Here is a 25,063-nt window from a genome sequence, read left to right on the forward strand (position 1 = left end):
CAGATAACCAATAGAGAATTTTTTATTATGAGTACATCCCATGTAAAACTTGAGAGATACAGCTCCAATTCTTTACTTCTCCCTGAATCCATGCGCTTTGCCATGTGATTTAGAAGTTCCTCCTTCATAAGAGGCAGGGTATATTTCCCTCTTGACTTTGGGTTCCCTCTTGACTTTGTTTTGGCTGATGGAATGTTTGTAGGCATCACATGACCAAAGGCTTGAAAAGTGCCTGTGCATTTAGACTTGCCCTCTTGAGTCTCTGCCATCACCATGAGAAGATATTCCCAGGCTTCAAAGGTTCCAGGAAGAAACTGGCCACCCGGCCCAGCTCAGCCTAGATTAGCCAATCCACAGTGTCCAATTAAATAAATACTTATTACTTATTATTATACGTTGCTAAGATTTTATGCTTATTTGTTACACTGTATTATTCCAGCAATAGGCAACTGAGTGAGTTTGCCTCAGCATTCAGACAGTATGTAAAATCATAATGTAGATGAGATCACCCAAAGAGTGAATGGAGTCAGAGGACTCAGACTGTAGGACACTCCCTCATTAGAGAGATAAAGAGGAACCAGCAAAAGAGATTGAGAAGTAGTGACCACTGAACAAGCAGAAAACCGAGAAATTATGGTGTACAAGAAGCCAACCAAAGTGGGAGGTAAGAGCTAAGAACTGACCATTGGGGAGGTCACTGGTCACCTCGACAAGTGACATTTGGGTGAGCCACTAGGGAGGAAAGCTTCATAGGAATGAATTCTTTTTAGAAAGAACAGAATGGGAGAAAATTAGAGATAATGATTATAAAGGCAATTTTTTAAAATGTTTTGCTAAAAGGGGAGGAACAAAATGAGATAATAACTGGGAGAACTCAGATCAAGGGCGCTTTTTTTAAGAAAGAAAAAAGATTATGTCCGTATGTCCTAGTCAAGAATATCTTAGGGGAAAAAATAAAAAGAATATCTTAGGGGGGAAAAAAAGAATATCTTAGGAAGAAAAAACTAAGGTTTGGGTGGTGGGAGAAAAAAGAGAATTTCTAGGCCAATATCCTTGAGTAGGTAAAAGAAATGGAATCTTGTTCACATGTGGGAAGGCTGGCTTTAAGCAGTAAAACCAGACCCTGCCACAAAGGCCAGGTGTACAAGTATAGATGCTGGAAGGCAGGCAAATGAGGTGGTAGGAAGCTGTGGAAAGTTCTTCTGATTATGTCAAATAGGAAGAGTTACTGTAAGTTTGGAAAGACAATTCACCATGAAATAGTCACTTAGGAGAATGGAAACGTGATTTTACCCAGGGAAATATATGATTGACAGGTATTTTAAGGCCCCATTGAGATCTATGGCCATGAACTTAAAATGAGACCTAGTCAATATTATGTGTTTTTCTCCAGTCACACTCATTGAATAGGTATGGGTGTGGGTAGATGGAAAGATGGATATGACAAGGATTGTGTTTAAGTAAGAGTCTGAAAAAGTGAAGGCCAGAGTGGGTTCAGGGAGGGAGAGCTATACTGATTGACCTGAGTAAGGAGGAGGACAGAAGACATCAAGTAGAGGAGGGACATGAAAGATAGTAGGACCATCACAGGGTTGTCCAGAGAGAGAGGAAATGGAACAGGAGGCATGAGAATGACACTGTAGAAAGGCTGCAGTTGTTGGTAAAAACAAGGTCTGTGTTATGAACATGGGAACAAACAGCTGAGCTAGGGAGCAGGATAAAAACAAAATCACTATAGAAGATGAATTCAAGGAACTGAGAAGCCAGAGCATCAGAAGGGTCATCTACTCTAATATTGGAATCATAAGAATTTAGGCAGAAACAGTTTAGACAAGAGTGAAAAAAGAGACAGGGGTCAAATTGTTACCAGATTAAAAAAAAAAAATCAAGGGTCAGTAAGATGAGGTTCAGAGTTGGGTTTTTTGTTTGTTTGTTTGTTTTGGGTTTTTTTGAGACAAGGTAGGAATGGTCTGAAAGGGGCAGCTGTAAGCAAGGAAGGTGCCGACCTCTCACCCAAGCCCAGGGGTAGTGAGGGAAGCAGTGTCCTTGGGGGCAGAGTCGGGTTTCCTCTAGACTAGGGCGTGAAGAGAGTAGTCAGATGAGACAGCATATAGGGACTTTGCTTATGAAGGATGGAGGAAGGGTTTCAGTAGCTAGCATAAGGTAAGACAAAAGTTCAAAACAGGAGATGTGTAGTACTTTATGAAAATTAGAAAAGTGACCTGAGTCTGATACAAACAGAGAGAAAGTGCATGATGCAATCAGACCTGGTAGCTCAAGGCAATCAGCAGTGAGTGGCAAGGCTCTGAGTTTGGAAGGACTAGAAGCTGAAGATATCTGGGCCTCCCTCTACTGCAACTGACAGAGGCAAGAAGGTCTAGGGAAGCCTGTGTCTTACTCTGAGCCTAGGCCTCCTTCCAGCACCCAGTAAGGGAGGGAGGATAGATCAGTGTGTCTGTGGCAGGTAGGACACTACACAGATATAAAACTATTATGACAGTATCACATATACATATTTAAAAAACATATTATCATAATTATTAGATGCTTTCTTCTTGTCCTGGTAACAGGCATATTAATATGAAACCAATCTCCTCCCTGGTAGCCTGGGAAACAATCTGATATAGGATGGATAAAGGAGGCAACACACACACACACTCACACACCAGAACTGATATATCATACACACACACTCTATAGACTTACATGGTTTCTTAAATATCCACTCTATAGACCTCTATAGTCTGTAGGTCAATGCTTTTTTCCATCTATATGTAGCAATTTTCCTGGCTCCAAACAATAAGAAGGTATCCCAGTTTCCCTAGAAATCTTCTTAAACTCTATTATGACATGCTCTTATTCTTCCACCTGCCTGGCTGGAGCATAACCCTTTCCAAATATACTAACGTTCATTCAACAGATTTTTACAGAGCACCTTTGAGGTACACAGCTCTGCTCTGGGAGGTAGTGAACAGCTGGAACTCTCAGGGAATGCCGGGGCAAATCAAAGATCTGAATCCCTTGTCTTAGGAGTTACTTTTGTGTGGAGCAGTGGGAGAGGAAGGACTAGAATCAGGACAATAGTCCTGGTACAGCTACTCCCTATCCGTGGGACCCAGGCACGTTACTTCCTCAGAGCGTCCGTCTCCTCTTACAGAAAAGGATAGATTTTCACTATAAATCTCCAAGATCTTTGACAGTTCTCAGCGGTCCACAAGTTATGTATCTACTACAATGATCATTCCTGGCCAATTTCATTTTTTCTAAAGAGTCACATTGTTTTTTTGTTTTTGTTTTTGTTTTTTAAGATCAGAGCTGAGACATGAAGTGTTGCAATCAGCATTATGGTAATACTGCAAAAGACTGCTTTAGGATGAAGTACACCATGGCTTGCTGCTTTTTTCAAATTATCTTTCTTAAAAACAGTGCCTCCAAGGAGAGGCAAGAAATGACCCCTGAGGCAGGAAATCCACGTGCCATAACAACTTCACCATCAAGTGGTGCCCATGAATGAGGGGGTAGGTTGCAAGTGGGGTTTTTCAGTTCCTGAACACACACAATGTCCACCAGACTGCTGACATTTGGTTAGAGTATGTGATCCACTGTGGACCCTACATGATTATATTCCATTCTTAACCATTCTAAGCACTCTGTGCTTTATTTTAACTGTTCATGTTTGTTCCTTCTTTGGACTACGTATCAAAGCTTGCTAAAGCATGAGAAAACAAAGAAGGCAGAAAGAGTTCAAATTGATGACTTTTGCAATTTGAGGAAGGCTGAGATGATATCTGAGATATCTTGCTATGAATTAACCACTGCCTCTTAGTGCCAAGGATGGTCAAGAATGGACGATAAAGTTTAGAAACAACGATTCAGAAACATTCATGGAGCCAGTAGAACCACATCTGAATCCAACATGCTTTGGGAAGCAGGAAGGATTCAGAGTGACTCCAAAGCAATTATAATGTCACTGTCTGACATTATAAGATTGAGAGTTTGATGCATACCCGGTGCTGAGACCTGAATGAGAAAGATGCACAAACCTGCATGTCGGGCTGGGAGGAAGAATAGAGACGAACTTACCTGGATCTTTCTGCTCTCCCAGCTTGTCTAGAATGTTGAAGGAGATGTCTAGGTACTCTCTCTGGATGGCACTGACAGCAATCTTCCTCTGTTTCCTCTGCCTGGGAACAATCTGGATCTTGAACTCAGATTCCTCAGCTCCCTCCTCTTCTGCCTTCCTCTCAGGATTCTGCTCTGTGTCCGACTCGGCACTGGTGTCGGGCTTCTCACTTTCTGTTGGGTTCTCGGTATCCTCGGGGACTTTGAGAAGGACGGTTTTCGTCCCTGAACTTGGCATCAGCTCACGGGGCTTCTCCTCCCCGATGCTGGGCTCGGGGTTGTCGTCCAGGGACACCTCAGGGAGAGCATAGGACTTCTGAAGGAGGTCTCGCTTTTGTTTGAGCGTGAGTGGGCTGCCACAGGAAAGGTCCTGTGGTTCCTCCGGCTTCGAAAGTTCTTCAGAGTCCGTGGCACCTGCTGACTGGTTATTTCCTGAGTCCTTGGAAGAGAAGTCTTTGGAACAATCCTCCACACTTACTTGCACGAGCGGGGCTGTGCTGAAGCTGAGGACAGAGTGGGGGCTGGGGGCGGAGGGGGAGGAGGCAGCGTTTTGACCGGAGGCACCATCAGTTCCCTGGTCCATGGTCTCCTCTTCCTCGTCGCTCTCTACAATGCGGAGAGGGGGAAGAGGCTCGAACACAAGAGAGTCGCTGTCGGACGTGGACAGCACCGAGCACTTTTCAGGTCCAGATGTTGAGTCAGAGGACAAATCTATCAGGTCTAAATCCTCTTTCGGAGCAGGCTTAAGAGGAGAATCTACTTTGACCTCAAACGTCTCCATGCAGTTTAACCTAACTTCGGGTATGACAGGCCTGCGAGTCTCTTGGAAGCTTTCCATTGCTGGGTTCTCGGGGCCTTCAGTGTCGTCAGGCCTCGTAGCCGAATTCTGCCTGGGGCGACCATGGTCATGCCTTTGCATGACATAAGCAGCATGGGCAGGAGGCTTATCTATGTCGCACCGGTCTATGCAGGACTTCCTCCGGTGCTCGTCTAATGTAAACAAGAGGGAGTCTGCATTCCCTATATCAAGAGATTTTTGTTTTAAAGAGCGCAGCTTTTTTTTCTGAATGCTTTCTTCTCTCACACAGTGTAGAATGCTGTCTTGTAATGCACCCGTTTCTCTATATTCGGCCAATTCTATTTCACCTGATTAAAACAGAAAGAGCTAGTACTATTTTACTTGGAGATGCCACCACTCTTTTCCCCTCATACTTGGGCATACAACTGGCATAAATCATAATCACAATCCCAGCTCCAACAGGAGGTAAAACTGACTTTCTGGCCAAGTTTTTGTAGTTTCATTCTAATTTCAAAAACCAGAAAACTCTGGAATGAGAGAACCCGAAATGGCAGTTTAAGATCTTATTTCCAAAATAAGACTTCAGGATAATTCCTCAGCTCTATTCATTTGTGCACAGGAGAGGGGATCGCTTTTGGGCTGAGGCAGATCTGGGAAACTGTATTCAATTCGTGTGGAAGAGAAGCAAACATTTTGCAACAAATCAAATCAAGCAATGGCCCTCTAAGACGATCATGACGTTAATGATGTATCTGTCAAGTCACGTATATATATAAGTGTGGATATATATATACTGTTTGTGCATACATATATATAAAATCAACGGTATTAAAATGTGTAGTAACATAATAAAATTAAGATTTCACCCCAAACAAACGGTAGAGTACAACATTTCTGCATAAAATTACTAAGAGGAAAAAATTCATACTTCTCTGAACATTCATCTCAACCGGCTGATATTTCACCATTTTGCTGCCGCCTATCCTTTTCAATCTTGCAAAAAAAGTTTGAGACTCTTTATTGCAGGGTCCAGTAGGTGTATCATGAATATCAGATTCATCAAAAACACTATCTTCTTCTAATTGGGGAGAGAAAGTCAAAATTACACTTGGGAGGTTACTCTCTCTTAGGCTGTGTCTACACAAGCATTTCAATGAAAGCATGAGGGAACAAGTCTGGGCTGATAGCTACACCAGCTCAAGTTCTGGCCATTGGTATTTCATTCAGATGTCAAATTATCCAAATGTTGATTGAGCAACCTGTTACAAGGTCGCCTCTCGTTTTCCATGTGACAACTGGCAGCATTTTCAAGAGAGGCATGTCAATATTCCAATAGGGCCTTCATGGGGAAATTTTTCCACTGGTCTTAAAATCAGATAACACGCACACATTTTGAGAATCTCTGACACTCCTTGAACATGCCTGCTTTGAGTGAATTTCAGACTAATTTGGCAAAAGAAAATTGAACAAAATGAGTAGATCTCGCCCTTTCCAAAAATATATAAGCCTTCCTGGGATGTGAGAACTGGCATAGACACAGCCTAACAGTACATGCACCTTATACTTTGTGAATGCAAAATACTGTACTCTACACTTGGTAATGAAACACACAACACACAGAAAAGCTTAGAAAAGCCACTGGTCATTTCAAAAGCTCCACAAATGATTATGGACTGAAAAAGTAAACAAAGGAAAAAGAAAACAAAAAATAACATTCCCCCATATTAAAGTCAGACCCTTCTCTGTGGAATTTGCCACATGTAACTATTATGCATCCTAGAGACTCTTTGACGATACTGAGGCTCTGTAAACAAATCTGTCACTTAGAGTGCCTAGCAAGATTATTTCTATGTACTCTTTTATCTCTATTTGGCCACTTTTAAACCAAAGGTAAAGTCATAAATACATTAATGAGGAAAGGATTGCTATGTTGCAACCCATAGAGTTCACTTAATAATATTTCTTCTTTCATCCTTTGGAAAGGCCAAAATTTGGTACAAAGTAGAATTTAAAAAGCTACAAAAATACACTTCATACCACAATAAATGGAATTCAAGATGAATATCACTGAAGCCATAGTATTTGGCCTATTTTATATCTATCTATATGATAAAATGAGGCTCAGGTGTGTGTGATTATGACTAAGATTTCTTGAGTATTCAGGGAGTTGTATAAGAAGAGAGCCAAATTTTAAGGACTAATCCTGTCCTCAAACACAAGACTCTACAACGAAGTAAAATTTGAAGCAACAGATGATAGATAAAATAATCATACTAATCTTCTTTAGTCAAATAAAAAAAATGAGTGTTAATGATCAAAATGATACAAAACTCCTGATGAACTTCTGCAAAGATGACAAAGCCTATCAAGTTCCCATGTTCCTGGGAAGATGCAACACTATAATCTGTTTTATTTCTTTATATCCTTTAAAAAATATATTCCCTTTTGAAAAATACAGTTTTTCAAGGAAATGGTTGTGTGACTTCCATTACATGATTTTGAAATAATTCTCAAATGTCCTAAATGAGAGATGGAAGGACTTGGAGATGGCTCCTCCCCTTCAGAGAGGCTTTTCTGAGATTGGCCCAAACACGGAGCCTGGATTGAGGACAGCTATACTTTGATGCACTCTATCCAATTCTCCAGAAATTGGGACCTAAGCTGGTAGACAAGATATTCTTCAGGAAAGTTCTGAATTGCACCAGAACTTCGTTCTCACAGTTCTGTCTGTGGCCAACCTATATTCTTGGATCTTTTAGCAATAAATGAACACTAGCTTCGATCCACCCTAGTGAGGTTATTTCTAGAGCAGTCCTACCAAGTCAGAATCTACTAACACCACAAAGGGTCATGGGGTGCTTGGCTTTCTCCCAAGATAGATTAGATGATGCCACCTTTTACAAGAGTCTAGACACCTTGTGACTTATACTAAAGACAGTTCTCACCCGAAAAAATCCTGGTTGGGATTTTACTCTATCTAAAGTTTCATTTGACTGCCTCCTTTGCAGAAAAGCTATCAATAAAAAAGGTGTTGATACTAGAAATAATTTAAACCTATGCAGAAAAAAAATTTCATTATTGTTGCCTTAAAACATTTTCTTATTGAACAAGGAGGATGGGAAGAAACATTTCAGCAAATTTAAATTCCATTCAAATCTGTGAGCACAAAGTTCAGAAGCAAACTAGAGACAAGACCATGGCTCCACCGACTACCAAGATTTACTTCACGGCCCAAAACAAGATGCTTCCAACACATAGGGCAAGGCGTACAAAGGCTCCTTAACCAAACAGCAATTTTTTTTTTTTTTTACAAAACATTTCTCATGAAATGGGCTTCAGAAGTATATCAACTATTTCTCTTGAATGCTCATTTAAAAAATTAAAGCAGCAACATACATGAGAAAGTTGGAATATTAATGAAGTAGTAGGTGATTTTTTTGATTTCAGAATGATATCTGCGGGTGCTCCACTATCTTCTAAGAAAAACATTATTCAGAAATGTACTACATATACAAGCTAAGTTTGGGATAGAAGTGAGATATGTAAAGTACCTTTTTCTTTTTCGCTGTATCTGCTTATGTTACTGTTGTCACTGTACAAAGGTCCTGCCGTGGCATGTGGCTTGCAGCTATGATACTGTGCATTGAGTGTATTGACTGTGATGTGAATCAGATGCAGCAGGACCTTGCTGATATCACAGTCTCGATATGGATACTGCTCAATAAAATGGAGGGAGAAAAATATAAATGGTTATTTTGAAGGGTAAGTTTTTCCACATGATCTTGCTAGATACTTTTCTTAGTACTTCTTGGAGTTAAAAAGAAATATACAGAAAAGCAAAACCAGAAGTTTTTATCAGGGCCTTATTTTGACAAGGGACTGTATTCCCTTACTCTTGCACCAAACCACAGACGGCAAGGCATGCCAGTTCACAGTTAAAATTTCTCTCAAGAAAATTATCTGGCATAAACGCTTGGTGTATGAATACAATTTTAAATATTTTCCTTGCTTTCTGACAGAATGATTTACACATAGATAAAATAAGAGATGCTGAGTGTACACAGAGATTGTGGATCACAACCTCCTACACCTCATCATTTTTGTTTGTTTCAAACACTTGTAGCACATACATTGACATGGTCTCTACTGCTGTTTGCATTCCAATGATCCTTTAGTTCTCAACACTAATTGTACACATCATGGTTTGTCCCCTGGAGGTCAAATTTCTATCCTACAAAATTCTCCATTTAGATCCCTTAAGTGTTCTCCTCTCTAAGAGAATAAAGTTCACCCTACAAAAGACTGACCATAGCAACTCACCTTGTAAAGGATGACAAGCAAGGCCTTCAACCACATCTGCCGGATATGAGGTTTTAGGGACCAGAGAGAACAACGAGGAGGCTGCTGGAAATAATGGCGCAGTTGAGGACAAGAGCAGTATTTGAGCACCTGAACCACCAGAGGGAGAAGGTGTTTTCCTAAGTTAATGTTATAGTCCATTACCTGAAACAGGAAAAATATTAAGAATTGAAGAAAAACTATAGAGAACACCCAGAAGCCAAAAGGAAAATCTGAACCATCAAACAACAGGCAAAATACTGAAAAGGCATCTCACAGAATGTTAACATAATGGCCAGTTACCACAAAGGGAGAAATTTTAAAAAAACTTATAAATTAAAATCATTTCAATCCACTTAACTACTTATTTCATGTATCTACTGCATTAGCTATTGAAAATAAAACTTTATCTATTCAAGTGTCCTTTGAAGCTATTAACTAGAATTATATTAGAATCAATGAAAACACCTACTATTGGTAAACACTGGGGGAAACGGCATTCTTAGATGCCACTGGCAAGAGGATTACTCAACACATACTGCTAAATTCAGGAAAGCAATTTAGCAATATCTACTCAGAAGGAAGGAAAGGTACATAGCCTGCCTTTAAATGTATATATCCTATGGAAAAAGTCAGACAACTATTCCAAAATGGATACATAAAGATATCTAGCCTTATAGTCACCCCAGATCAAAAATAACCTCCCTGTTCAAAATAACCTCCATGTTCAACAATACAAGATGAGTTAAGTGAAAGAGTATTTGTATGACAATAGAATACTATGTAGCCATTCACTGGGATATGATGCAAATTTATTTACATGATATCAACTTCATAATCAATTTTAGGCTTAAAAAAAGGTTACATATATTTATCAATACAGATAATATGCTGTAGAAAATCTGTGCATACACATATAAATGTATATATGTAAATATGAAAGTAATAAATTTGTAGCCAGAAATATGCACCAAAATGTTAGTGACTTATTTTGTCATGGGTTTTGTGGAGATTTGTATTTAATGTTTTACTTTATTAAATAAATATGCGTAATTTAAATATAGAAAGAGCAAAGTGAGGGAAGAAAGGAGGAAGACAGCGTTCAGTATCTGAAATGGTGCATCCTCTCTTCACACATCACAAACAACTGAGTATTAGTGGTGATCCATCTAGTCACCAGCATTGACAAAAGACAACTATATACATATTGCTCCTACTTTACTTATCTGTGTTCATTATATTATAATCTATTTGAGCAAATTGATAACAGTTACCATTATAGTTCCTATCATGAAACAGGCACTGATTAAGTGCTCTGCAATATGTTATCTCTAATCTTTCAAAACAAAAACTGTAACCCATGGGCAAAGAAGCAGAGGATGCCTAAGGTCACAACAGATAATAACAGTGGCAGAGTTGAAATTCATATCAATTTCTCTCCAGCCTCAAGTTCTACACCCTTGCAGACTGCTGCAGCCATTCTGGAGAGTGAGATTTGTAGCACTGGTCAAGTTAGGCATACAGAAAAAAATAATCCATTAATTCTGCTCTTGCATACATATGTCAAAGGAATTCCATGGTGGATAAGGTGCATGTGCAAAATGTTCATTGCTGAGCTGTCTGGAGTGGTAAGTAGTTGGGAGCAAGCAATATGGGTGTTCATCACTGGGAGAATGGATAGTTAAAGCATGGCAAATGTACACCATAGTATAAAATACAGCCATTAGGAGTAGCAGACAAATCTAGAAAAAGCCATTGATGATAATGTAACACGAAATAAGTTGTATGATTATCTCAACTCTCCACTTGAAGCCAAAAAGGATAAAAGATTTTTTTTAAAAAAACCATACACAGGGGATCTCTGGGTCGCCCAGTGGTTTAGTACCTACCTTCAGCCCAGGGTATCATCCTGGGGTCCCGGGATCGAGTCCCACATCGGGCTCCCTACATGGAGCCTGCTTCTCCCTCTGCCTGTGTCTCTGCCACTCTCTCTGTCTCTCATGAATAAATAAATAAATAAAATCCTAAAAAAAAAAAAACCCATACACAAAACTTCTACACTCCCCTGTTGTTTTATAGGTAGAGTTTCAGTTCAGGATAATGAAAAAATTCTGGAGATGGATAGTTGTTCCAGTTACATAATAATGTGACTCTCGTTAATGCCACTGGAAAAAAAAATGTCACTGAATTTCACACTTTAAAATGGTTAAAATGGTAAATTTCATGTGTAAGGTATACTCTACTCTCACTGCCCCCTCAAAAAAAATTCTTATTAGTCTTATTCATCTTATACTCCCTTCCACATACTCCTGCCTAATAAAGTAACTTGCACAAACCTCTACACAGAACTAATGTTGGCTAAATGGAATTTAATAATTTGTTTCTACTAAAACCCTAATGGTATGACTCCTGAAAGCTTACACTTACTTGGGCAATTCCGGCAATAAATGCATTAAAGCAAGTTGACAGGCGCATTTTTTGTGGTGCAATCATGAAGCAACCTTCCTGTTGGTCATAGCCGAGTAAGACATACAGGTGCCGCTTGACTGTGTTGAAGGCCTTCGCACTGCTGATGTCTGATTCGGCACTGCTCTCATCCTTCGCCATGAACTTCATGAGCACTGTAATCAGCTGGTGAACTGTCTGGTGGTCGATCCCAGCATCTTCTGGGAGCAAGTCCTTGATGGTGTTGTCATTCTCAGGAGATTGTTGTCCTGTCAGTACAACAAAGGCCATCAGTGGGTGGCTCCCTCACAATGAAGTTAAGGTCACACTAAAATCTCACCTATGGGTACAGCATCCTTCCTTCTGCTTCCACTGAATATTTAAAGGTTGTGTTCTAGACAAACTTAAAGGCAAAATATGTTCTACTAAGCAAAGTCCAGGGATGGAAGTTATTGTGTTCATCAACAACCAAGCAATTTGGGGATAATAAGGGAATAGAAATAGAAATAAGGCACTATATATAGCAAGGTTCTCTTCAAATGGCAAGAAAAATAGCTAAATAAACTTTGTATTTAGTGATTTTTAAAATATCTTGGCAAAGTTTTATCCTCAGTGATAAAGAGAAGTTTCTCCTCCAGCTTTGTAAAAATAAGTACATAAAAATAACCACAAAAATAATATTCTAAAATCCACTGAGCTATTTTGCTTAAATTATTATCTCAATTCAGTTATGTTCATAAATCAGCTGGTGGGGGGGAAAGTTTTCTTTTCCAAATCCTGAGATATTAGCAGTGGGTACTCTCTGAAGAATATAGTCAAAATTATAAATAGCAAATTATAAGCCCTGCTGGATGAAATGAGAAACACATAAGGGAGGGGACAGACAGGAAGAAAGAAGCATGAGCTTTTAAAAACAGAAAAACACCACATGAAGGTGAGCTGAAAGTTTACACGAAAAGAAAAAAATACCTTAGCACTGGACTCACTCTTAACAAATAATTGTATCTGAGAATCTCCCTGACTTTGACTTTCTCTCTGTTATTGGTCAAAGTCAGAAATTATACCCTATCTCCGCTTGTTTTTCTCTCTCTCCTGATCTGGTTTAGTTGAGGACTTTTGGTGAAGGAAGAATGAGATTTGCTCTTCTCTATGTTTGGGAACTTATTCAAAATACACTTTGCATTCTTATCCCTTCTTTGACAAACAACATCAGAATTTCTAGACTGAAAATAAGGTTTTTGCTGGGAGGCTTAGGTGACACCCACCACAGTTCTCATCTCCTACCCTGCAAAGAAAATTTCTGCTAAACAACAGGCTTTGGTTATGAACCATCATAAACCAAACCATGTTTATGTCATATATCATATATATCATATAATTATGGCAAAAAGATACAAAAAGGAAATAGGTGGTAATTTATATCCATTAACTCCTCAACTAATTTAGCAAAATCTCAATCTTTCAGGACACAGCCAAGGGAAGTAGGATAGAAGAAATGCTTCTGGAGACTGTGGAAATTAACTGTCTCAAGGTCAAACACTTTTCTCTGGAGTAGTGGCATGAAGGTAATGTTAAAAAAAATGAAGGTAATGTAAATTCAGAATTTACTAGTCTAGAACTACATGTAAGGTAACAAGCTTGGTTGTCTAGTTTTCCCTCAGGCGCTCAGAATAATGTCCATCTGGCTCAAAAGTGATATACTGAGAAGGGATCATTGATAGTGGGTGAAGAGCAACAAAATCAAATCTAAGAGCCTCCCATTTAGAGGAAACCATCTGATAAACTTCAATATGACCCTAGGACATTAACATTTTCTGTCTCCTAGAGTCTGTGTATGAAAAGTAAATGTGGGTGATGTACGTTAGGGAAGCTTTTATCCAAAATCATTCAAATAAATCCTAAGGACTTGTTTATTACAGCGTTCTACAGGCATCAATGACAGTGATCAGTAAATTGTTAATACCCTCATTCCATGAGGCACACATCAGCCACCAGGATAAAAAGTCAATTTTTGTGGAACACCCTATTTCATTCACCAAAAGGCCAGAAGTGTGAAGCATTGCTATGTACTATAATTAAATGTTTGGAATAAAAGATCAGACCAAATGCACTACTAATGTAAATCCCCATAAAATAAAATAGAAAAAGTTTAGAGAACTATCTTTCCAGCACTGAGAAATATTTAATCTTGATTTCTTTCTCCTACAGAATATTTACTTTACAACTAGAAGGAGTTATTGCTTTGGGCGAGCTTGGGCCAAGAATGTGACAAGTGTGAGAATGCAGGCTCCCTGCAGGATTCAATGCTATTACAGCAGCAAGGATGGCTATTAGAATATAGCTTCACTCCTCCATTTGTTTCAGCTCTGGGGGGTAAGGTTTAAGAGACCCTGTAGCACTGCCTGGCTCAGTCCCCTCCAAGTTCAGACTGGCTAGACTCCAAAGTCCCCATGTTAAAAATGGAGCTATGGAGCTGTAGGGGAAGGAGCTACCCCTTTGTTTTATAGCCCTGAAAATCCAGGGAGCTCCCACACAAGGCCCAACACGAAGACACTGGCTCCTTATTTGATTCTATCCTAGCTCTGTAGAAAATAAGTCATTAGACTTCATCTCTAAATATTAATATTTCAAAATTCTTTTTCTCATTGCAAGTAGACGTTCATTTAAAAAGTGTACAGCCTGGGGCCCCTGAGGGGGCTCAGTCAATTAAGCTTCTGACTCTTGATTTTGATTCAGGTCATGATCTCAAGGTCCAGATTGAGTCCTGCAGCAGGCTCTGCACTGAGCATGGAGCCTACTTGAGATTCTCTCTCCCTCTTTCTGCTGCACCCCTCCTCAAAAAAAAATAGTAAACTAAGATAAAATGTGCAACCTAACTTTTCCCATCAAATCATATTTTCCTAATGATTAAGTACCATTTCATAAGTGCCCTATTTTCATTTGAAGTACGTCTTTGCTGATCTTCCATGTTTTAGCTTTAAGTTTGCTGCTCTTTGCTTTCTCTGAACAGGCAATAATGAATGATCTTTAACAAACCATTAAATGTACTGAAAAAAAAAAAAAAGAACTAGTGGATAAAGCCTTTTGCATTAAGTGAAAAAAAACTTCATTCCAAAAATATATTCATCTAGTTGAGGGCTTTGCAAGTCTATGCCTTATCTATTATCTTTCTTTAAAATAGCATAAGCTTGTTACTGGTATACTCTTCATAAAGGAAAGTTTCCTTAATCAACTAAGAAAAAATTAGCTTAGAAAAGCCAGAATTTTCTTTATTCATAAAGACAGTATATTGCTTTAGTTATCTACAAAGGGTATGAAATTTCCATTTTAAAACTTAATGCCTACGATATTGTCTCTAAGATAGGACATTTAAAACATTTTTGAATTCTAGTCTATGAAATTCCTATATGTAACCATAGATATTTAACTTGTTAAAATTTTTGATTTTATCATTTCTCTAAAGAAAAATGTAAGCATTTTTAGAATCATGAAGCAGAGTTATTCCTACTGTAACTTTATCATGGACCAGGTCCATCACAATCTGTCTACAAAGTGGCACAACTGATTGAAGCTCCAAAGTGTAATATGATTTTATTTCTTTGATGATTTGAAACCAGGCAGGATCAGGATCTGCTTTTCCAGACTTATCTCTTATTATTGCACCCCAAATGCTCAATGTTCTTACAAGCTGGGCTACTCATAGATCTCAGAACAACAGCCAACACTTTTCCACCTTTGTGTCTTTGCTCAGGGTGATCTATTCTCCCCGCACCCACACCCCTAGCCAATCTCATCCTGTGAATTCGGTCCTCAGAAGCCATTCTTACTACACATTCCCACCCTCCTCTCAGGAATTGGGTGTGATCTCTAAATTCTATAAATCACCAAAGACAAGAAAAGAGGGAGGATGAGAGAGAGAAGAACAGAGGAAAATTGCTTTTACCATTTCCTAACATGTGGCAAATTGCGAGGCAGAACTCTCAATTTACTCATTTGCCAATTTCCCCAAGGAGACCAAAGGCTCCTTGAAGGTAACTTGCCATGTTTTATTCATTTTTATATCCCTCACAGAATAGGGGGCAGCGTCTGACATATATACTAGGTGCTTATTCTTAAGTGTCTAAGTACACTGGATTCAAATAAACATCTCAGATAAATATTACTTCTATATATGAGAAAAACTGATGAAGTCCCCAAACAGCAAGGAAATGGGGAATATTCATCTGTGTAAACCGACTCACACCAAGCCCTCTGTTAAACCAACAAATGCAAATTAGGTAGAGGAAGGAAGCACCACTTCCATGAGCTTACTCTGCATTTGTTGCAGAGAAACCAATGAACAAGCACCATAAATGAATTTGCATTATGTTGCTAGCTCTAATTAAACCACCTCTCTGATCTCCCTAACCCATTAATCCAATTTAAAGTTCCATTCACAGCAGTTCTGTTGTGTGCATACACAGTAAAAGGGCTGCAAAGCTGTGGCCAGTGACTAACTCCATATTGTCCCATGTTCCTCATCCTTGCCTTTGCCTCTTCCTATCCCACAAACATTCCTTTACATCCTATCCACCAGTCAAGGCCTGGCTGGAAAACCACCTCTCTACAAGACTGTCCCTGTTGCCCCCAGCTCTCTTCCCACTGTGCCTGATGTGAACCATCCCATAGCACTGTCACATTCACACGAGATGAGTTTACTCATGTTCACACTTTATCTGCCTTCCTTGACTATATCAAGTTGAGAATATAGAGATTTCCAAGGTATTTTTGCATTCTTTATATTTCCTAGTATCAAAGGTGCCCAATAAATATCTGTTCAATAGAAATTGCCATTTCCCAAACTATTATTTCAAACAAGGGCATTCCTATTAAAATTATTATTAAACACTATATCTGAAACTGATGATGTACTACATGTTGGCTAATTGAATTTAATTTAAAAAAATAACTGTTCTGAGTTATTGAATCTTCATGATCAATAGGTATTTTGCAAATTAGTGAAGATGTGAGTTGTTGATCACCTCTAGAAAGAAAGAGAGAGCCCAAAGAGAAGTAATTTGGAGTTTTATGCTGGGACACTAACAGGAGCAGGGTGGAGGCGGGGGGGGGGCAGGAAGGGGGCAGGAGAGGCCCATATGAGAAAGGCCCATACAAATTCAGACCAAGAGATCTTCTCAAGATTTCTCTTCAAGCTGGAACTGAGAGTATCCATGTTGCTTTAGGGAGTAGGACACTTCTAGACCAATCTGTAGGTCCTAAATGGAAAGGTCTCTTGGTGTGGACGTTCATGATCTTTAAGCACACTGTAGCAGACATGAGTGCCCACATTAGCTCTAAAACCAGACTGGTGTCTTCATGTGCCACAGGACAGGAACGCCCTAATACCAAGGCATCAAGAGGTAATTATAGTGGAAAGAAAGCAAATCAAGTCTTCTAGACCCAAGCTTTAGTCAGCAGCTAGTCAGTTATATATGATCTCAAGTTATCTTAGTAGAATTAATTAATCCCCCAGGACCTCAGTTTTCCTTTCCATATGTGAAACAAAAAAAATCATAATAATACTTTACATATATCCAGAGTCATTGTGAAATCAGAATTAGATTATTTGTATTAAAAACACTCTTAAGAGATAAAGAGGTACTACAGATACATCAAGTGTTGTTATTATCATTACTAAATACCTACCATTGTTTATTTATTCATTTCAGGGGCTGAGGAACAAGATATAATTGAATTCCCCGTGACCACATGGAGTAGATACCAGTCTTTCAGTGTTGTGCTATGAAAACCTATCAAAACTGTTATATTATACTAAATTGTCAACACAGATTATTGTTATTAATAACCAATAACCTATTGATTAGGTATAATCAATAACCTACTGATTATTAATCAATAATTATTATTCTGAATCACCAAAGATAATTCCTCGTTTTCACAGAATAAGTGGAAATACACCTTATAAGTAACTATAATACCAATTTCAGATTAGCAGGTGAAACTATATTTCACCAATCAGGATTAAAGAAAAGTACTGAGCTCTTATTGGCATTTACCATGCATGCCTTGCATAAGAAATCAAGATGCTTGGGCTTGAGACCCAGATCTATCACCAACAAGTTTGTGAAACATGTTTCTTTCTTTTTTTTTTTTTTGTGAAACATGTTTCTTATTGGGAACTTCAGTTTCCTCTTCTGTAAAATAATAACGTTAGCATATCTCTAATATTCCAGCTGTAATTTCCTATGAATGTCATTCACATGAGCAAAGGTCTTTGATTTTACTCATGCTAATCATAAAGGAATGCAGCTCTTCACTAGCCTTGTGGAATATACCTTCAGATAAGTGTGCTTCTGACGCATAATTTCTTGTAGGTAATATGTAAAAGATACGATCAGAAAGCCAGTAGTTGTAAGTCCAATGTCAAAAAAGCTCAGCCTAAACAGCTGTTAAAATCAACTCCTGCTGTGTAACTAGAGGGAACAGACTTTATTTCAGGCCCAACCAATAAGAGGTCCTGTCCAGAGAAGCTTAAGACTTACACCAAATAAAAGTATGTTCGGTGAGTATCGGGTTCTTCAGCTTCCACGTAATTACTATCTTAAACCATCCTCTATGATCTCATGATTATCCTGGCATGTCTTTGTTCCCAAGTTAAAAAATTTACTGTCTAGTAAATAACAGTGCAAAAATGAGAAACTAGTTTGAAATGGCCTTAGAAGCTAAGCCAGTTGTTTCCAAATCTAAGCAAGGTTTTATTAGAGCGGTGGTGTGTAAATTATCTTTCTAGAAGCTTTAGCTTTATATTTTAATATAAATAACACTGTTATCTGCCCCATTTCCATCTGGTCACATTTGGTGGGACAATTAGAGGCCCAAAGGCTTTTTTTTTTTAACCTCAGGAAACATATGAATACATTTTCCCACAGAGATGTGAGAGGACTCTTTCGTATTGTGAAAATGGGTAATAATAATAATTAAAGGATTTAATTGAATAATTAATTCAACTAAGCCTTAAAAACAGAAAGATGGGGTAAAATAAAGATAATTTATGAAATTGCTTAAGATGCATCTCCAAATGATCTCACTGAAGGGGAACCACATGGATTTTGCATTGTGGCAGAGCTCAGGATCAGAAGACCTTACTTTTACTCTCTTTTTTTTAATCCCAGTACATTTGAAGCCCGACTGATACAGAAAACAGGTAGGGAGATCAGGCCAGGGGTTTGCTAATCCTTCTTTGTCAACAATTTTAAAAGAGAAAATACACTCTGGTCAACACCTGCTGTCAGCATTCATCATCTTTGGGGCTCTCTCTTCCCATCACCCTCATCCCTAATTGCCTCTCTTTCTGGCATCAGGTTTATAACATTTAGCATACTTGGTCCTAAAGGCCTCCTTCTCAGGCCATTCTGAAAAGTTTACCTTAAAACTATTTTTAGATGAAAAACCGAATGTTCTTTCTATAGCATGACATGCAGGTGGTAGTTACCAAGTTTGTTTTTGACAAATGAGCAGCTATTCAGACCCTTCACAATCTTCCCAGTGCACTGTGGCACCATTTGCATAGATAACATTCAGTCTGTAATAGTCTTGCCAGTATCCCTTCGATCCTTAAGATCCTTCATGATAAACTACAATCTTTCATGGGATATCGAATAGTAGTTACACTGTACCAAGTCAAATATGATCCTAGGGTTCTCCAAACAATCAAAATCCTCCTTTCCCTGAGAGACAGAAATGCATGTAGAGTTGCAAAGAATCAAGAATGGCTACAGGGATGAGTGAATGATGGTGGCTCAAATATATAGCCTTTTAAAATGTCAATGAAATGTATGTTTTTCCTATAGCGGATATATATGAATACAATATTTGTATGTACAAATACACATACAAATATAAGTACTATGTATAGTTCTGGTCATACTGGCTCTCTGGGGAAAAGTGCATATTCAGTTAACGTAATACCTCTTACTGGACCAAAAGTTAATGGGATCAAAAGACATCTGCCCATGTTAAGATAGAAAGAATTGCTATGTCAGGGGCTCAAATGCTTGAGCATCTGGGGTAAGACCCTTCAAGTTTGCAAATTCTAAATATAGCACTCTGGTCCAGTTAGAGACACTGCATTCTTTACCTTGTCCACCTGGGATAGACACTTGCATACAGCCCTTCCACGTCAGAAGTACCCACCTGGTGTCTGTTCAGGTGTCCCACCGAGAGCTGGAGCAGACTGCTCATGCCTGGTCAACCTCATAGCTTAAAAATCAACAACAACTCTATTGAAATAAGCATTAAAAACAACTTGAGCCTAGAAAATACACTCAGTTCTAACTCACTGGATAGTAGGGGCATGTTTTAAGTTTAGTTTTCCTATTTGTAATTAACATCTCACAAAAGATGTTTGCATCACAAAAGCTTTGTGTTTTTCTGTGAATCTCAGGAACACCTTTCAGTGTTACTTAAATTCGTAGTCTTCAAAATTGTTATGTGAATCAATTAACAAGAAAAGAACAAGAAGTTAACCTTATATCCCAAAGTGGCTGGTTAAGTTATAAAAGAACTGGGAAATTCATAGAAATTATAATTTATTTAATCTAGATATTGGCTTCTAGTATCTGATTCGGTCTTCCCTGGGGCATAGGACTACCACAGGTTATTCTTAAATGGCCACCTACTATAATCTCTGCTCCCTGATAAACTGAGTTATTGATTGCTGAAGGGCTTTCACTGACTTCTTCCAAAGTTCGCAATACCACATTTTTATAGCTTGTCATAAAATAGAGAAAAATGTAATAAAAAAAATCAAATCATATTTGTGATTAAAAATGATTATGTTATATAAGGTTGTCTTCTAATACAATGCCAGTGAGAAAAGCAAACCTTTCCACTTCTGACAGGATAAGAAATATGTTTTATGGTTTTGTGTTATGAATTTCATAGAAGTTATTTAAAAATTAAATCACTTGATAAAGTTTACAAGTTAGTAACATACTTAAATATACTCATTCACTAATATGGTTATTTAGTTATGAATTTTTATTTGTCACTGATGAGCCACTGCTAATCATTAGAGTTCATTTAGTCATCTGGTAATTTAGGGAAATTTTTGTTTTCTTTCAAAGCACAATATAAAGAAAGACCTTTAGAAAACAAGTATACATGGTCTTTTTTTTTTAAGTTGCCAATGAAGCTTATTTTTATTTATAAATTATCTGGTGGAGCTGCACAGAAATTCAACTTCTCCTCAGCTGGCTTTTCCTTTTCAAAAGCAACCATTATTTTTGGTTTGTCTGGGAGCTTGTTTGGCTGTTTCCATCATATATGAAAAGCAAATCCACTCCAAATTTCCACTCTGCCTCCTCAGCTGCCATGGGTCTGACCTGTCCCAAATCTTTTTCAGGAAGCTCTTAGGTTACAAGGGCTGGTAGTACCTACACTTATGTCCTAGGACTCAGGAGCAGATGCTGCTTCTATGTTTCTAGCCAAGTCAGTGGATTTGCTGCCTTCTGCATTTCAAAACAATCTACTGCTGGACCAGGGCTTTGCTTCACCCACAAACTGGAAAAAGCCCCCCAGGACACTGACATTCTTGGGGGTGACCCTCTAGGGAATCTGAAGCCCAAACCTATTAAAGGAGCTTAGTTTGCTAAACATGCTACTCTCTATGAACACTCAACAAGACAAGTCAGCCTCAGAAAGACATTAAACAGATTTAAAGGAAGGATGGAAGAAGATACTCAACGAATTTTGGAGGTCAAGGTCTCAGGAAGAGAGAGTGCCCTCTTGGATTCCACAGGCCCCTTCACGCTGTCTCTCAGAGAACGCACACTCTTCTGACGGTTCCTCGCAAAACGAGCCCTCTTGATCTTCCACAGCGCTGCATCACTGAGGTTAGCGACGTTAGTCCTTACAGCAGTGATAGCTTGCAAAAGGAATTAGATGTTATTTTCTTTAATGGGTCATGCAGCACAACTAGTTTAAAACAATCCCTCTTTGTGTATTTTCAAGATTAACCGCTTTCATGGACACATGAATCATTCATCTCTTTATGGTGAATCTTACATAAAAAGTCATCACTATTACCTATCATGACCATTGTCTATGATTTTTCCACTTAGACCGTAAGATTACATTGTCTAATTTTTTTATTATCATTAGATAGTTGAGTGGACAATTCTTCCCATCTATTTAGAGCTGTAGGTAACCAACTTATTAATAAGCATGCTAAAGTGAATTTACAAGGTGCAAATTTATCTCACAAAATTGCTCACAAACACTGTAAACATGACAACTGAGTTAAATGTAAGGAATACACAGTCAAAAATGGTTATCATAGGTCCTCAAGGAAATGAGCAGAGTTTCACTTTTGCAATGCCAGAAAATAGTTCATCTATTATGGATTACTACAGAGTTACTCAATAAATATTTGAAAAACTGAGTTCATGAAGTCAAGGCATCCTCCAGAATGGGAAATTAAGCTACATACATAGTATGGTCTGCCTAGCTAGCAGATAGAAGAGGAACTGTGACTGTTTAAAGCAAGTTCTTTATTTTGCTTACTTGTAGGAAAAGGAAATTCTTTGTTACAATCCAAATGTAGCTGAGCTTCCAAAGAAAGTGTCTCAAATCTGTTGACAAAGAACTCCCAGCTCAAGGCAGGAATATCTTGCTTAAGAAAATGCAAGAGTAAAAGCTTGCTCAGTATTGTGGGTCGATCTTTAACCACAGTATCAAACTGGAAATCAAGACAGAGACACAGGCCCTGGGGCGGGTGGGGGGGAAGAAAGGTTAAGTCAGATGTAAACGTCTAAGTTATTTCAAACGAATTAAATACACTATGCAAAGTCAGTGAAACAAGGCAACCACCACAATTCACACATATCATGTAGAATAATCCAAATGAAATCTTTTATTACAAGTTTGGTAGAAATAAAGTGCAGAAGAGGAACTTCTTCTAATTATAGAATATCTCTTGAATTTTAGTTCAGGAATCTAAACTAAATGTATGTTACAGGTTTTCAAATGCATTCATTAATAACCACTTAATCCAAATGCTCCCAAACTCATGTTTCTTTTTTCAATGTCTATAGTTTCTATTAAAAGAAGCATGCTTCCAAAGCTACATTTTAGAATATACAATACAGTTTTCTAATTCCTCTTCAATGCTAAATGCCATGGTTCTAAAAGAAAGTAAACTCATTTTGTCTTCTTGGAATGTTAGTGATACACAGACTCTCAAAGAATCAAGTTTGATTGGATTGAGCATCCATTTTTCCAGTATTTGAGCCTGCTTACCATTCTCATTTTTTTCTAACTGAATGAAATTTAAAATCCATAATTCATCCAGGAAATTCTATTAATTCATGCCATTCTCACCTATTGAGTGCTTCCTACATTACAGGTCCTGGGCAGGGGTGGGACACACAACTACCTAATCTTAAGACCAACAAAGAAGGAGTATACAGAAGATAAGTGGGAATTTTTATAAGGGGGAGTGCGGGTCCACAGTCAGCATAACCACCTAATTTCTCAGATCCTGCACTTTCTTCTCGGTCTCTTTTACAGGAGGAACGCTTATACTGGATTGGAAGCAGTGTATAGACACAGATACAGTTAAGAACATGGACATTATTATAACTCAGAACCTGAGTTTGCTCTGCCACATACTAGCCATGTGACTTTGAAAAAGTTACCTACCTCTCCCAACCTTCAGCTTCTCCATCTGTAAAATGGGAACCCACAAGATTATTGTGGGGATTAAATGAGACAATGGATAATGAGAAGCTTAATAGACTATCCTGGAAAGACAATACCTATTTGGCCAATTTTAGCTCTTGCCATTATTATTAGCTTTAATTACAATGATATAGTAATAAACAAGATGCCATTGTGGGAAGGCAGGAGACTAGAACGTTAGAAGAATTGTGTCCTTTGAAGATTCACATTATCTCGAGATTTGGTTTCTTCAGTTATAAAATAAAGGCACCAAATAAAATAAATATACGACTCTCTCCAGGTCTCATATTTCACGCTCCTTTGACTTTCCTTTTGGTAGGCATATTTGCCTTCTCAGGTCTTGCTTTGATTTATGCTATAATTCATTGTGGAGATGATTTCTCTTAGTATCTAGGCTCTAATGACAAGAGCTCCCAGCCCAGGAGCTAGCTAAATAGTAGAAGATAAACCAGCCTAGTTAAAAAATCTGCCACACAAAAAAAGTTATAGAAGTATTGTATCTGTCAAAAGTGGTATCACTATATGGACAAAGACTGAAAAGAGCAGTGAGAAATAAAAACAAGAGATCTGTTAATAAGGTGTGGATCTGGGATGTTTTTCTCCATTTAAAAATTCCCACTGTTCTTGCTGTCATCATCATTAGTACTGTATGTGTTTAGTAGAGCAGAGCACCATCCACAGAGCAGATAACACACATCTGAGGGACATCACCTGCAATGCTGGCCTCTTTATGGTGTCAAGCAGGAGACCGGCCCTGGTAGCCACTGCTGGGTTGACATCTTCCACAGCTGTGAGAAAGCAGCAGAAGGCATGTGCCAAGGAATACTTCAGCAGGTGGTTTTTGGTCACTGAGTGAATGTCCAAAAATCTACAAATCACAGCCACTTTTTCCACTGCAATGTAAAAGGCAGAGGACAAAAAAAATGACACTTATTTAGACAAGAACTTAACCCACAGAGAAAAAGTTAACTCTGGGGCTCCCCACACCCTGCTTTGAAAAACCAAAAGGAAATTCTAATGCCACCTTCTTGAATGTCCCATTTCATCTGTTCAACAGAAAATGTTTCTACTTACTGCAGTACTTTTCTGCTGGGCAGCCTTGATTTAGCTGTGACTTGTCTTTTTTTTTTTTTTTTTTAATGGTCCTCCTCATTATTTAATTCAAACTACATTTCAAAGTATTCAAAATTCCTCCATGCTCATTTCTTTGTCCATTCCAGGGGCCCTTCTATGGACCACACAGGAAGACAGGAGGTACCCACTAAGCTGACTTTGGATTCTGGACCCCCTGCTACATTCTTAGTGTATGATGATGTGAAATGACAAACAGACTTCCTAAGGCTATAGCAGTCATATGTTTTGGTTTTTTTTTTTTAAGATTTTATTTATTCATGAGAGAGAGAGAGAGAGAGAGAGAGAGAGAGAGAGAAGGAGGGAGGAAGGGAGAAACACAGGCGAGGGAGAAGCAGGCTCCATGCAAGGAGCCCGACGCAGGACTCGATCCTAGGCCTCCAGGATCACACCCTGGACTTAAGGCTGTACTAAACTGCTGAGCCACCCGGGCTGCCCTTATATGCAATAGATGCATGCTTACTTGATAGATTTCTTTTTTTTTAATTA

General features: G+C 38.5%; 1 protein-coding gene across 3 annotated transcripts in view; it reads right to left on the bottom strand.

Annotated features, from left to right (window-relative positions):
* Positions 1 to 25,063, bottom strand: part of UNC79 (unc-79 homolog, NALCN channel complex subunit) — a 185,972-nt gene that overhangs the window by 70,005 nt on the left and 90,904 nt on the right. The window contains exons 22-30 of one of the 3 annotated variants that reach the window (XM_055304182.1): positions 24,155 to 24,336; positions 22,268 to 22,469; positions 21,450 to 21,629; positions 19,898 to 19,963; positions 11,687 to 11,973; positions 9,242 to 9,424; positions 8,473 to 8,635; positions 5,850 to 5,999; positions 4,084 to 5,268 (exon numbers count right to left, since the gene is read on the bottom strand). In XM_055304182.1, the coding sequence (XP_055160157.1) occupies positions 4,084 to 5,268; positions 5,850 to 5,999; positions 8,473 to 8,635; positions 9,242 to 9,424; positions 11,687 to 11,973; positions 19,898 to 19,963; positions 21,450 to 21,629; positions 22,268 to 22,469; positions 24,155 to 24,336 (2,598 nt within the window). The remainder of the gene's footprint in view (positions 1 to 4,083; positions 5,269 to 5,849; positions 6,000 to 8,472; positions 8,636 to 9,241; positions 9,425 to 11,686; positions 11,974 to 19,897; positions 19,964 to 21,449; positions 21,630 to 22,267; positions 22,470 to 24,154; positions 24,337 to 25,063) is intronic. The other 2 variants (XM_055304183.1, XM_055304184.1) reach the window with 2 other exon arrangements.

Source organism: Nyctereutes procyonoides, unplaced genomic scaffold (genome assembly GCF_905146905.1).
Source record: "Nyctereutes procyonoides isolate TBG_1078 unplaced genomic scaffold, NYPRO_anot_genome, whole genome shotgun sequence".
NCBI classification, from domain to species: domain Eukaryota; kingdom Metazoa; phylum Chordata; class Mammalia; order Carnivora; family Canidae; genus Nyctereutes; species Nyctereutes procyonoides.